This window comes from Aristolochia californica, unplaced genomic scaffold, assembly GCF_029961685.1.
Source record: "Aristolochia californica isolate CCGP_79_NKW_82.1479 unplaced genomic scaffold, dmAriCali1.0.hap1 SCAF_9, whole genome shotgun sequence".
NCBI lineage: Eukaryota > Viridiplantae > Streptophyta > Magnoliopsida > Piperales > Aristolochiaceae > Aristolochia > Aristolochia californica.
In genome coordinates this window covers 1,507,743-1,519,931 of record NW_027182290.1, presented here as the reverse complement: position 1 = coordinate 1,519,931, position 12,189 = coordinate 1,507,743, and the positions used below count along the sequence as shown (strand labels likewise).

At 38.0% G+C, this 12,189-nt stretch overlaps 2 protein-coding genes and 2 non-coding genes across 4 annotated transcripts; all 4 read left to right on the top strand.

The window, feature by feature from the left end:
• The first annotated feature begins 599 nt into the window (after positions 1-599).
• Positions 600-1,334, top strand: LOC137940133 (uncharacterized). Its single transcript, XM_068785065.1, has one exon. It carries the CDS (start codon positions 600-602, stop codon positions 1,332-1,334), a length of 735 nt encoding a protein of 244 aa, XP_068641166.1.
• Positions 1,335-1,839: 505 nt separating this feature from the next.
• Positions 1,840-1,912, top strand: TRNAK-CUU (transfer RNA lysine (anticodon CUU)). The gene has a single exon. It is a non-coding gene; the product is annotated as a tRNA-Lys (tRNA).
• Positions 1,913-2,085: 173 nt separating this feature from the next.
• Positions 2,086-2,159, top strand: TRNAV-AAC (transfer RNA valine (anticodon AAC)). Its single transcript has one exon. It is a non-coding gene; the product is annotated as a tRNA-Val (tRNA).
• A 2,161-nt stretch (positions 2,160-4,320) lies between these two features.
• Positions 4,321-8,015, top strand: LOC137941673 (uncharacterized). Its single transcript, XM_068787179.1, has 5 exons — positions 4,321-4,519; positions 4,614-4,687; positions 6,085-6,220; positions 6,395-6,703; positions 7,436-8,015. The coding sequence occupies exons 1-5, from the start codon at positions 4,382-4,384 to the stop codon at positions 7,706-7,708; spliced, it is 930 nt and encodes a 309-aa protein (XP_068643280.1). The 5' UTR covers positions 4,321-4,381; the 3' UTR covers positions 7,709-8,015.
• Positions 8,016-12,189: the final 4,174 nt, after the last annotated feature.

Here is a 12,189-nt window from a genome sequence, read left to right as displayed (position 1 = left end):
TTGAAGAAAGACTGGGATGCCCCTTGTCCTTGTGAGCGCATCCACTTGAGGTAACCTATTATGAAATCTGGGTGTTGCAGTGACAACTTGGGTCTTTTGTAGGATAAAGGGACCAACTGCTAATTTAACAGAGATTAGTAGAGAATGAAATATTTATGAATCATTTATTCATATTGGGTTGATCATTTTGGTGCAAAAGAATCAATAAACAAAATAGATAAATTCATAAAAATGCAGAACTAAAAACCTAATATGATCATCAACCATTCACTTTTTTTTTAAATAAAAAATAAACAGGGAAAAAAATAGAAATCATAGATGGTAATAAACCATTCATTCATTATTTTCATATAATGATCAAGACTATTTCCTGTAAAAGAAAAACCTTTTCCACTCTCTAAAAGACCACTGAGTGGCCTACATGCTGGGATGAGTAAAGGGATGAAATCCATAGAACTCAAGATCTCAGGCAGTAAAGGCTAAACAACCTTTGGTGACTGTCAAGGGTTGTTTAGTCAGATTGACTGTCCAGAGCAGAACCCGTGATCCTAAAGCATAAAACAAAGATACGGGTGGCGATTTGTTTCCTTTGATTATGAATGAAGGATCCTTCCAAGCGATTGTCAAAAAGTAACAGCTTTCAACCAATATATATACTTAGTAGCCACTATCCTTCTCCAAGCACAAACCCAGCTCTTTCATTCATCCCCTACACAATCCCTTCTCTGCAACTCTTCCAAATGGAAGCTACAGGCAAGCAGCTTTCCTCCACTCTCAACTGTGAGTTAAAGATCATGAGAGCCAAAAACCTTGACTTCATAGCCCCAGGCAAAGTCTTTGTCAGATACTACCTTGTCGCCGACAGTGGCGAAAAAATCCGTTTTTCCAGCTGCGAAATCCCATCAACATGCGAGCCACAATGGAATGAGTCCATCTCCTTCGAGTGCCGCGGCGCTGCAGAAACCGTCGCCAAACTCCGACGGCAAAAAATTGTGTTGGAGCTCCGGTGGAGAAGCTCTGCACCCTTTGTTGGTCGAATAGTGAGCTCTACACTCTTGGGAAGGGCTGAGGTCTCATGGAGAGACGTGTTGGAGTCAGAAGACATGTCAATGGTGAGATGGGTCACACTTGGAACCAAGAATTGTTCACCAGTGGGACTGAAGCCGCCTGCACTGCAGTTGGGTATGAGAGTGAACCGACCAGCAGAAGTGCAGAAGGTGAATAGAAGACAGGGGTGTTCCGCCAAGTGGAACGAGTGTGGTTGCAGAGACGGTTCATGTAATGCAAGAGATGAAGAGCTTTTTACCATTCTTGCTGCAGTAGATGTGTTCTAAGTTCCTATAGAATCTGTATTTCACTTTGGGTATTGGATTGGTTGATTTGAAAAAAGAAAATATGAATAACACACAATTAAGTTGTTCTTTTTATACATTGATTTCGGCTATGGTGATTTCAGTTTCTTGATTGATTTGGAGCTTTAGAAATGTTGAATAACAGAGAGAGAAAACAGAGTTCTGTGAGGTGAGAGTGTAGGAAGGATACTCTCAGGTTTTGCAAATGCTGTCTGATAAGGCAAGCTTAATCTTCTAATCAGAATACTCGAAATAGTCAATTACGACTCAAACGTCAAATCCATTCGTTTTTCTTTTTACCTGTTCTGTGAAAGGAAGAGCCAATTATATAATAGTTTGGTGAAATGAGAAGTATGGCTTTTGAGGGCAATTACTTGTCTCATTTGGATGTTATTTATTGTTAATCTGCTTAAAGTATGAGCTTAATTTATGGAACATAATCTAAAGTTAAATAAAATATATAATGTTACCTCAATGTAACATGGTAGCCCGTCTAGCTCAGTTGGTAGAGCGCAAGGCTCTTAACCTTGTGGTCGTGGGTTCGAGCCCCACGGTGGGCGTATATATATTTATTTTTATGTTGTATTTGTATAACCATCTGGTCACTTGTCTACGCTCTTACTTTGTATCAAAGGAAAGAAAAATGATACACGGTAATCTAATTTCTCTTTATTTTTATTATTTATCATAGTCATTGTTATTTTGTTCATTGAATGATTAGAATCTCTGAACTGGTGTCGTGGTGTAGTTGGTTATCACGTCAGTCTAACACACTGAAGGTCTCCGGTTCGAGTCCGGGCGACGCCATTCTTATTTTTAACTTGTTATACTAAAAATATGAAAGGAAACCGACAGGCTTTGACGTTTTAAATGCAAGACCGCCCAGAATCATTCTAAACTTCAGAGCTGTTTTTCTTATTCCTTTTGTGTACGTACTTCCCAAGCTAACCTGCACGTGGCCATCATTAGACTCTCCATCAAGCATATTGACCAAAGTGGGCCCCATTCTCTTTCCATTTCTGAAGGGCTGCCTTTTACTCTCGCCAACTCGTCTCACTATAATGAAGTTTTAACACCAGGACAGAAGAGGAAGCATACGATATCTTTCCTGTGGGCCCCGCATTTTCTTCCAGGAACTCCAAGCGACGCTGCTTTCCTTTTCAGTTGATTCATGGCGATAGGATTAGAGTTGCGTTTATTCATGTTAATCGATATAAATCGACGATGTTAATTTGTTCCATATTAATGGACGGCTTTAATTCCTTCTAAACTCCAAATCAAAATCAACTCGACATATGAACTAAGAATAGGACGTATGCCCCCCTTTCCCTCCCTTTCTTTTGGGTGTTTGGAGGGTGGACCCATCTCCCGATTTATAGATTTTCCCTTGAAATAATTCGACCTATACTAAACATATATCTCTAGGGAATTCTAGGGTCCCTCAACCGTGATACATACGGACCAGGTTTCTTTACAAGGCCACCAAAAAATTCAGGTCCGGTAGTTGGGCACAAACGTAGATCACCAACCACTATCATAAATAAATAAATAAATAAATAAACTTTGAACCTTATGTGTCATCATTGATCCGTGTGGCATGGGGGCCACTCCGATTTGGCACGGGGTTTAGTCACTAATCTTACTTAAACAAACTTAAGATATCTAAAAGATATCCTTTTCCTAAGATTAGATGACTAATCCGATTAAAAGTCCCGTTCAAACTCCCATCATCACATTCCTTAAAAGAATCAAGGGAATCCTAGGATTTCCACTAGTAAGTGGGTCCACGGCAGGACAAGTGTTTAGCTTTGATTGGTTATTGCGATAACACGAGTTAAGCAGCAATTGTAAAGGCTTAAGGCCTTTATTATAAATAAAAATTTATGTTGTTAAAAAATTCTTTTTGTTCTTTGTGTAAGAGCTGGGTGGTTCAGTCTACCACTAATGGGTTAGGTACCTGGCGTTTCGTACTTTAAAGACCGGTCATTTGGATTGTATTGGATAAGTATTTTATATGGTATCAGAGCTAGATACTACGTTCTATATTCGAATCCCAACAAAAACGGTAGGGAATAGGAACGGTGGGTGTCAGAACTGGGTGGTTCCGTCCACTACTGATGGGTTAGGTATTTGATTTTCTGTACTTAAAAACCGGTCATTTGAATTATATCGGCTAAATGTTTGACACTTTGTAGGTAATTTTATTAATAAGAACTATATTTCACACATATCGTCTCTACTGCAAGGTGTCCATTAATAATTTGTAATAATAACATATTAATAAATAAAATATACTTAATATTATTGATTATTAACTTATTGTGAAGAATTAACAATTAATAATTTTATATTTGCTGTAGCCAAGCCGCCCCTGTTAGGCATCCGATCCGCGCGATTCTCAGTATCCAGGGAGGATCAGGAGTGATTCCTTCCCCCACTTCCCAGTCAACTCGGACGTATTCCGAGTATTCCCCCTGTTGCTCATGCTGCACCTTTGAGTCATTAATGCCTTAATTCGTATAATCCCAAACTTATCGGCGAAAACGGTAAACCGGTCAAGTTAAACATGGACAGGGGACAACAGTGCTCAAACTAACGCCGTTAAAATTTTTGAAACGCAGTAGAGCCGGTCAATCCCGCTTAACTATCGCCACGTGGCGGTCACTCTCCCTTTGACATGTAAAATTAAAATTCAAATTGAAAGCCTAGCGAACCGGAGGGCATAAAAATATCGGCCATCGATAGAAAACCTCAGTAGTTGTAGTAGTGGTCGAGACTAAAGGACCCCCCTACGCCCCCCCCCCCTCCAATATCAGTAGTTGTAGTAGTAGTAGTCGAGACTAAAGGACCCCCCTACCCCCCCCCCCCCCCCCCCAGCTGAGATTTGAAGAGAAGCCAGAGCCTGCCACATCAGCATTTTCCGAGTAAGAGCTTTTTTGAGCGTGAAGAGAGAGAAACCAAAATATCTCTCTATATATTTCTCTCTAGTCTGGAAAGAAAGAAGGAAACAGGGAAAAAGAGAAGCGGAAATGGAGAGAACTACTCCGGTGAGGAAGCCACACACGTCCACAGCAGATCTACTCACGTGGTCGGAGAATCCGTCCGCCGATTCGTCGGCAGCTGACTCCGCAACGTCGGGATCGCGTCCTACTATCCGGACGCACCAGGTAGAATTTTCTCCGCTCGGAAATGGACAATTTTTTCCGGTTTTTGCTAGTTCCGTGATTTACACTCAGTTCTGTTTATTTTATGCTTTTCCAGCCAACTGGAGGGATCAGTAAGGTGCTGTTTGGAGGACAGATGACCGAAGAAGAAGCTGAAAGTTTGATGAAAAGGTGAGATCTGGAACTCATTTTTTTGTCTAGTTTTTTCGTGACGAATTTTCGTTTCTGGTAGTCTTGCTTACAAGTACGTCGGATATTGGGGATAGTCTAAGTGTTAGATGTGGGACACTCATTTCGTCTGCTTAAATTCCTGTATTTGTTAGGGTTTAGGGACTGTTGGATCGAATGTGCTTTAGATTTGCGTATTGGGAGGTTTAGATGAGTTTGAGCTTTGATCTGTCAGCTATTTGCCTTTTCATTGTTTTGTTTAGATTTTGATGAAAATTCTCGCTGATTGTTGTTGATCCGTAGAGGCAAGGTGCAGATTAAATTATTGTTTAGGATATACTGAAGCTTAAAAGTTTTTGAATGTTTTATTGCAGGTAAAGACTGATTTAGCGCATTAGAAGTCAGATGAATGCATAAGCTTTGATCTGAGTGTTGGTTCCGCAAATTTTTTTAGTATTTTCTGGTAGTTTTACTGCATTGAATGTACATTGTCTTCTTTGACTTTTCTATTCTTCATTTTTTGTCAGTATTGTTTACATTTTGGATCTAATTGCAGTCCTCGTGACTTGTGCTGATCATGTTTTAGCATCAGATCCACTCGAGTCATAGTACGCATGGTTCTCTTTAATATCAATTTTCTTGAAGAATGGCTATTTGTCTTGTTTCCTTCTTGTGTATTTATTATGCACTTCTCATTAACTTGACATAGTCGCTAAACTCTGTGTCTAGAACATTCGCCTAAATGTTTGACTATAGCTTGATCAATAATCTTTAGTCTCTGCATGAAGATCTTAACTAGCATAGTAATAGTATCTCCTTGGATTGCATATTTTCATTCAAATACGGTTGTCCACTTAGTTTCATCTGGCCACTTAGTTTCATCTGGTTAAATTTCAGAGGTTTGGCTACCCGCATTCGACTACTTATTTGTTGCTATTCCTAATGTCTTTGTAACAAAAACTTAAGTTCCTCTACTGCATCAGTTATGTAATATGTTCGGGAAAAAAGGGGCACACTCAGACCACTCCCTCCATTGTACCAGAGAATGTGGATGGGAGCATGTTTATGTTGGTGCTTTACTTGAGACCAGATAAAATGATGTGATACTTTACTGGTGGGACTGTCATGTGTACCAATAATATCAATGAAAACTTTGTTCAGATTTCTTCGTTGATCTTGTTTTCAACAATTTTATTCAGGTTTCAATTTTTCTTTTGAGAAAAAGAAAATGGTCTGTTTTCATTTTGATGCCAATAGTTTCTTTTATTAAGTGCTCCTTGTATTCAGTGCTAGTGTATTCTCACCTTTAGTTACCTCATTTTGAAAGAAAATTCTATCTTACCATGTGGAAGTACTTTGTAATTTTTGCTGCATGATCTGGATTTCTTTCCACATTCCAGGAAACCATGTTCAGACTACAAGATGAAAGAGATGACCGGGAGTGGCATCTTTGTCGGAGATGGTGAAAACGGAGCAGCTGAATCTGGTGGCTCATTGTCTAATTCTAACAACAGAACTGGACTCCGGATTTACCAGGTAATCTTTCTGGCAGAGTTGACTTGTGTAGTTTATGTTTCAGAATGGTACTTGGGCACTTGAAAAAATTGGCTCCTAGGGCTAGAATATATAATTGTGCAGATACTTTTCTACCATGTTTCGTTGCTTGCAGGAAATATTGATAAACTGGCCTGTGTTTAATTTTTATGACAGCAAACAGTTAATGCTATGAGTCAGATATCATTTAGTGCAGAAGAGAGTGTTTCTCCAAAAAAGGCAACCTCTATAGCTGAGGTTGCAAAACAGAGAGAGCTAAGTGGTAGCTTAGAGAGCGAATCAGATGCAACGATGAAAAAGCAGTTCTCTGATGCCAAGTGCAAGGAGCTGAGTGGACACGATATTTTTGGCCCTCCACCAGAAATCCCACCTAGGCCATTGGCAACACGGTCCCTGGAGAAAGAAAGCAAAGATATGGGTGAACCCGCTCCAAGAAACGTACGCACATCTGTGAAAGTCTCTAATGTGAGTTAAGTTTAGTTGTATTTGTTTATTATATTCTTTGTCACCTTTTTTTGTTCCATTTTCAAAATATCCACTGCATATTTCATGTCATATGCCTTCCCTTTCTATCTACCTGCTGATCTGAAGTTGGAACTGGTTTCCCAAACAACGGACATGACATTTTCTCAAAATAAAAAAATCAATGGACATGAAATTTGATTTTGCTGGGCTGACTGTCTGATAATCAGACCAGCACTAGTAGGATGCAAGTGTGTATAAAATAATGCTTCACTACCATTGCTTTGTACCTTGACAGTGGCAAAGTTTGCTTCTTTTCTCCTCACTACTGGCAGTGGCTTTCTGCAAATGTACTAAGCCAAATTTTCTTGTATGATTCTCCCATACAAGTGGAGATGCAACCATTATCTATGCATGACCTTTACTATATTGTATCAAATTCTCACGAGGAATAAGCAAATATTTTGTCTTTGATGTGCTAAAGAATATTCACTTTTAAGCAATGGACAGTGCACTAGGGAATATCTTTTTAAGCTTCATGCTTCTATATATATTCTTTTTTTTTTAGCAGTTGAAACTACTGCTTTTTGTTTTTAAAACTTCTTCATGTATGTTTACCCTATTTTAAAACTTCTTCCAGGGCCTTTTATCCAACTTCTTTGAAGTGTTTGCTATTGCAATTCTCTTTAATTTGCTTAAACTAGTTCTTCCTCTCATTTCTTCTTACTTTTGTAGCCTGCGGGAGGTCAAAGTAATATCATGTTTAGCGAAGAGACACCAACTAAGACTGCCAAAAAAATTCACAACCAGAAATTTGCTGAGCTTACTGGCAATGACATCTTCAGAGGTGATGCTCAGCCTGGATCAGCCGAGAAGCCCTTGAGTGTGGCAAAGCTCAGGGAAATGAGCGGCAGTGACATCTTTGCTGATGGAAAGAGTGCTTCCAGAGACTACTTGGGTGGAGTCCGGAAGCCCCCAGGCGGTGAAAGCAGCATTGCCCTGGTTTAAATTGAGCTAACGTTATTGTCTTTCACAGTATTGTTGTGCTGCTCTGTTTAAATGGGGAGGAATGTTGTCTGTATTGTGGGGTGGTGGTCATTCTGGCATGCTTGATGACTGCTTACCATGGTATTGTTGGCGACCTGATCTTCCAGAGTAGGTGTTGTGATATATTACTCAGGTTTAACTTCTGAGTCGGGGAAATGGACTTGTCGCTAATTGATTTTAACTTAGTGGTTGTCGTCGCTCTGTCCGAAACAATGGGTTTGTATTTTGTGAGGTCTTCAATTCGAAGGGAAACTGCACGCTTATCAAATTAGGGTCATCTATGGTGCATTTACGCTAGTGTCTTCTTATTAACGAACTACACCCAGTCGCAGGGCACCTTCCTGCTTTGGTCAAGTTTTCTCAGATGTTTCATCTTGCCTGTGGCCCATCTTCCATTACATTCCACTCACCTGTATCGTCCTTTCATCTATCGCATTGACCTCTCTTGGACCTTCTGCACTTAGAAATTGACGAAACCTCTGCTTTGACAGTGAGGGACAATATATTCCAGGCCTGTGGCCTGTAGGCGACAAATGCCGACAGAAGTTGTTTTTCCTACTCCTAGACGATGTTGAAATCAAAATTACAACTCCTTATCTCCATATTTCAGCGTCCACACCGAAAACAACTTACATTTCAAGCTAAAATTGCCCCACAAAGAAATCCTATTCCGGTCAGCATTGAGAATCATAATGTCCAGATCTCATTGACACATATAGCACCCATAACTTCATTTAATCATCTCTCACCAAGTTTCTTCATCTTACGATTCTAGCATATTCCCATTTTCCGTCATTGTCGGCAATGATGACTCTCTTTCATGCTCGGATTTTTGCCACCAATTCCCCATTTTTATTCCATCCCATACTTTAGTGGACCTCTTCGTTCTTTCAGTATAAGCTGTTGAACTGTATTGGTATACGTATTCCAAGAACAGTGGGCTGACCTGCTAATTGGGAAGAAATTCTTGGAAGTAGGGGTGGCTTCGAACTGAGCCGGTTCACGAGCCGGCTCGGTATCGGCTCGGTTCAACTCGTCATTTATCGAGCTCGAGCCCAGCTCAAGCACCAAAATCGGCTCATTTACCTTAACGAGCCAAGCTCGACCGAAGCTAGATTCGGTTCGTCGGCTCGCGATCCGGCTCGAAATGAGTCGGATCGGTATGAATAGGAATGGATCGCGAGCAAGCAGGGGAGCATGAGCGGGAGCGAGAGCGAGGGGGCGAAAATTTTTTCCTCCCCCCTTGTCTCCGTCGTCCCCTCCCATCGGTTGTTGTCGCCGCCTCTAACGCTGTCGTAGCTGTTCGCCGGCGTCTATACCGCCGTCGCAGCTGCTCGCCGGCCGCCTCTGTGGCCGTTCGTTCGATTTCTTCCTCTCCTCGCCGTCGCCTCTATTTCCGTCGCCGCTGCTTCCGTCACCGCGGCTTCTGTCGCCGCCAACTCCGTCATGGCCATCATCCCTGACGATAGGTCCTCCCCGGCGCCGTAACCCCCTTTCCTCCGTGTCGTCTCAGCGGAAAACCAGAACAGGGGAGAAATAATCTCCCCCTTCCTCGTGAGAAGATGATCTCGCACGTGCGAGATCATAAAAATAAAAAATAAAAAAAAACTTTTTCCTCTGGAAAAAATTAAAAATAAATTTTATAGAAATAATTTTCTATAAACTATTAGTGTCTCATTTTTTTAAAATATTTTTTTAATTAAAATTTTTTATTAAAAATCATATAATTTTCTAAGTAAGATTTTTCGTACCAAGATGGGGTAGAAAACTGTATAGAAATTTTTTGAATAAGTATTTAACAGTTGATGCTGTAATGCTTTTAGCATGAATCAATTTTCATTGCAATTTTGTGTTTGATATTTTATTTAATTAAAAATTTATCGATAAGTATAATAATATATTAGATTGATTATTAATTTTTATTTATTTCCCTATAAGAGACAATAAAAGGTCCATTTAACTTTCTTAAGAAAATTTTAAAATATTTTCTGTAATTTTCTAATAAGTCACTAATAGTAATAAGATTTTATTTAAAGGTTTTTTTGGGAATATGTATCATAGGAAAAATATTTTTAGTTTTTCCTAGAATATAAATTTTTATCTAGGGGCACTAAGGAGGCCATAATAAATTATGGCCAGATTCAAAAATTACAAAACAAGCTCGACAACAATTGGAGTAAAAAATATTACTATTGGTGCATTTTAATCCATTATTGAAATTCAATCCTGAACCTCCCCTATCATTATATTTTTTAAAAATATATGCATAATTTTATATATAATTTATTCAAAGCCACCCCTAAGTGTGAGATCATAAACAAGGAAAAAAAAAACTCTTTGTCCCTTCCTCTTAGCTCTTGAATAAATTGAAAAGATATTTTAGTAGAAATACGTTTCTAGAGACTATTAGTGGTTTTTTCAATAAATGTTGAAAAGAAATTTTTAATAGAAATATAGGGACCATTAGTGCCTCATATTTTTTCAAAATATTTTTCTAATTATAAATTCTTTTTAAAAAATCATATAATTTTTCAAGTAAGATTTTCTTACCAAGATGGGTTAGAAAACCATATAGAAAATTTTTGAAGAAGTATTTGACAGTTGATGATATAATACTTTGAGCATGAGGCAATTTTCATAGCAATTTTGTGTTTGACATTTTATGTGATTAAAAATTTATCAATAAGTATAATAATATATTAGATTAATTATTAATTTTTATTTATTTCCTTAGAAAAGGCAATAAGAGATCCATTTAACTTTCCTAACAAAAATTTAAAATATTTCTTGTAATTTTGTAGTAAGTTAGTAATAGTAATAGGATTTTATTTAAAGGATTTATAATTTTTATTTGGGTGATTGTAAATTGATAGTGATATTTTATTTAATTTTGTTGTGTTTGATTATTGTATGAAGTTTATTTATAATGTTATGCAGTGTATGGAGTGTTTAGATTATTTTATGGAGTGTATAAACAATTTCATGAAGTGTTTATGGAATGTATATACAATTTTATGGAGTGTTTATGCAGGTATTATGTATATTGATTATGCCCAATTTTAAGTAGAGGTCATGCCGAATTTTATACAAATATTATATATATAGATTATGCTCAATTTTAAGTAGAGGTTATGCCCAATCTTATACACATATTATATATATAAGTTATGCCCAATTTTATGTAGAGGTCATACCCAATTTTATGTAAAATGTATGCATAATTTTATATACATTTTATTCGATATATATTTTTTGAAAAAATTTAAATGTATGTTGAGGCTCGAGCTCGACTCGAACTCGTTGGGCTCGAGCTCGATAACAGTTTTAGGCTCGAGACGAGGCTCGGCTCGAAGCTCGGCTCGAAATATTTAAATCAAACTCGACTCGAACATAAGCAAGTTCGGGCTCAGTTCGGCTCGATGCCACCCTTACTTGGAAGGACTAGGGCATATGAGGACATTAGACGATGCTCCGGCAGATTCGAGGGATGTGAGAAAGCAGGTAGCTTTCTTCCTGCCAAGGTACTAGGAAAACAATAAGGTGTATTTTCATTCTTATCTTAAATGAAATTAAATGTTGTTAAGAGACCCATACATGTCTAAATTTTGAATTCGGGATCTTACTCAATGTTGAGGATGATGGCTGATTTATGCCCTACAAGGTGCATCAGGAGTAAAAAAAGAACTTTGAACCGTACCTGCTCCCCAAAAAAAATTACCGGTCCCTTTATCGACTTCCCTTGGCCTCAAGTAGGGGTTATGCCAAGTTCAATCTTAGTCTCAAGATTAAAATTGGAATCGAGTTTGAATGTTTGAGCCCAAAATTTTTAATTGAGTTTGAGTTTCAGCTCAAACCAGGTTTGAGATTTAACTTACATTTAAAACTATAAAAAATTAAAAAATAAATAAAGAGAATATTGTGATGAACTTAGTATTATTGAATTGTAAGCTATCGTAAAGAAGTCCAGGACTTTTCAATGGATCATATTAATGTATAATAACCAGCTGAATAGACCTAAAAGAAATATCAAATACATCTATCAATAGTATTTATTCCATTAACAAATAACAACATTAGATATTACGGGACCCAAAATGGTTGAACTATCGATCATCTTTGACGTTTGAGGTAAATAAGAACACTATTAACCAACTAAATAAGGAATTGACAAGAGCAATTAGAGAAGGATATTTTTGTAAAAAATATATGTTAACGAATCAGCTCATGAGCTAACAAGCCGAGCTTGGAAAATCTAGAGTTTGACTTGTTATACTTAACAAACCTTATTTCAAGTTTGAGTTCAAGTCAAGCTCTAGTAAAAACTTATTTGAACCGAGCTTTTTTCGAGCAAAGCTCAGACAGTTTGCGAGCCAGTTTGGTTTGGTGTCACCCTTAGCCTCTAGAATAGGAACACCGTAGTAGAAAAGAGAAAAACAAAAAGA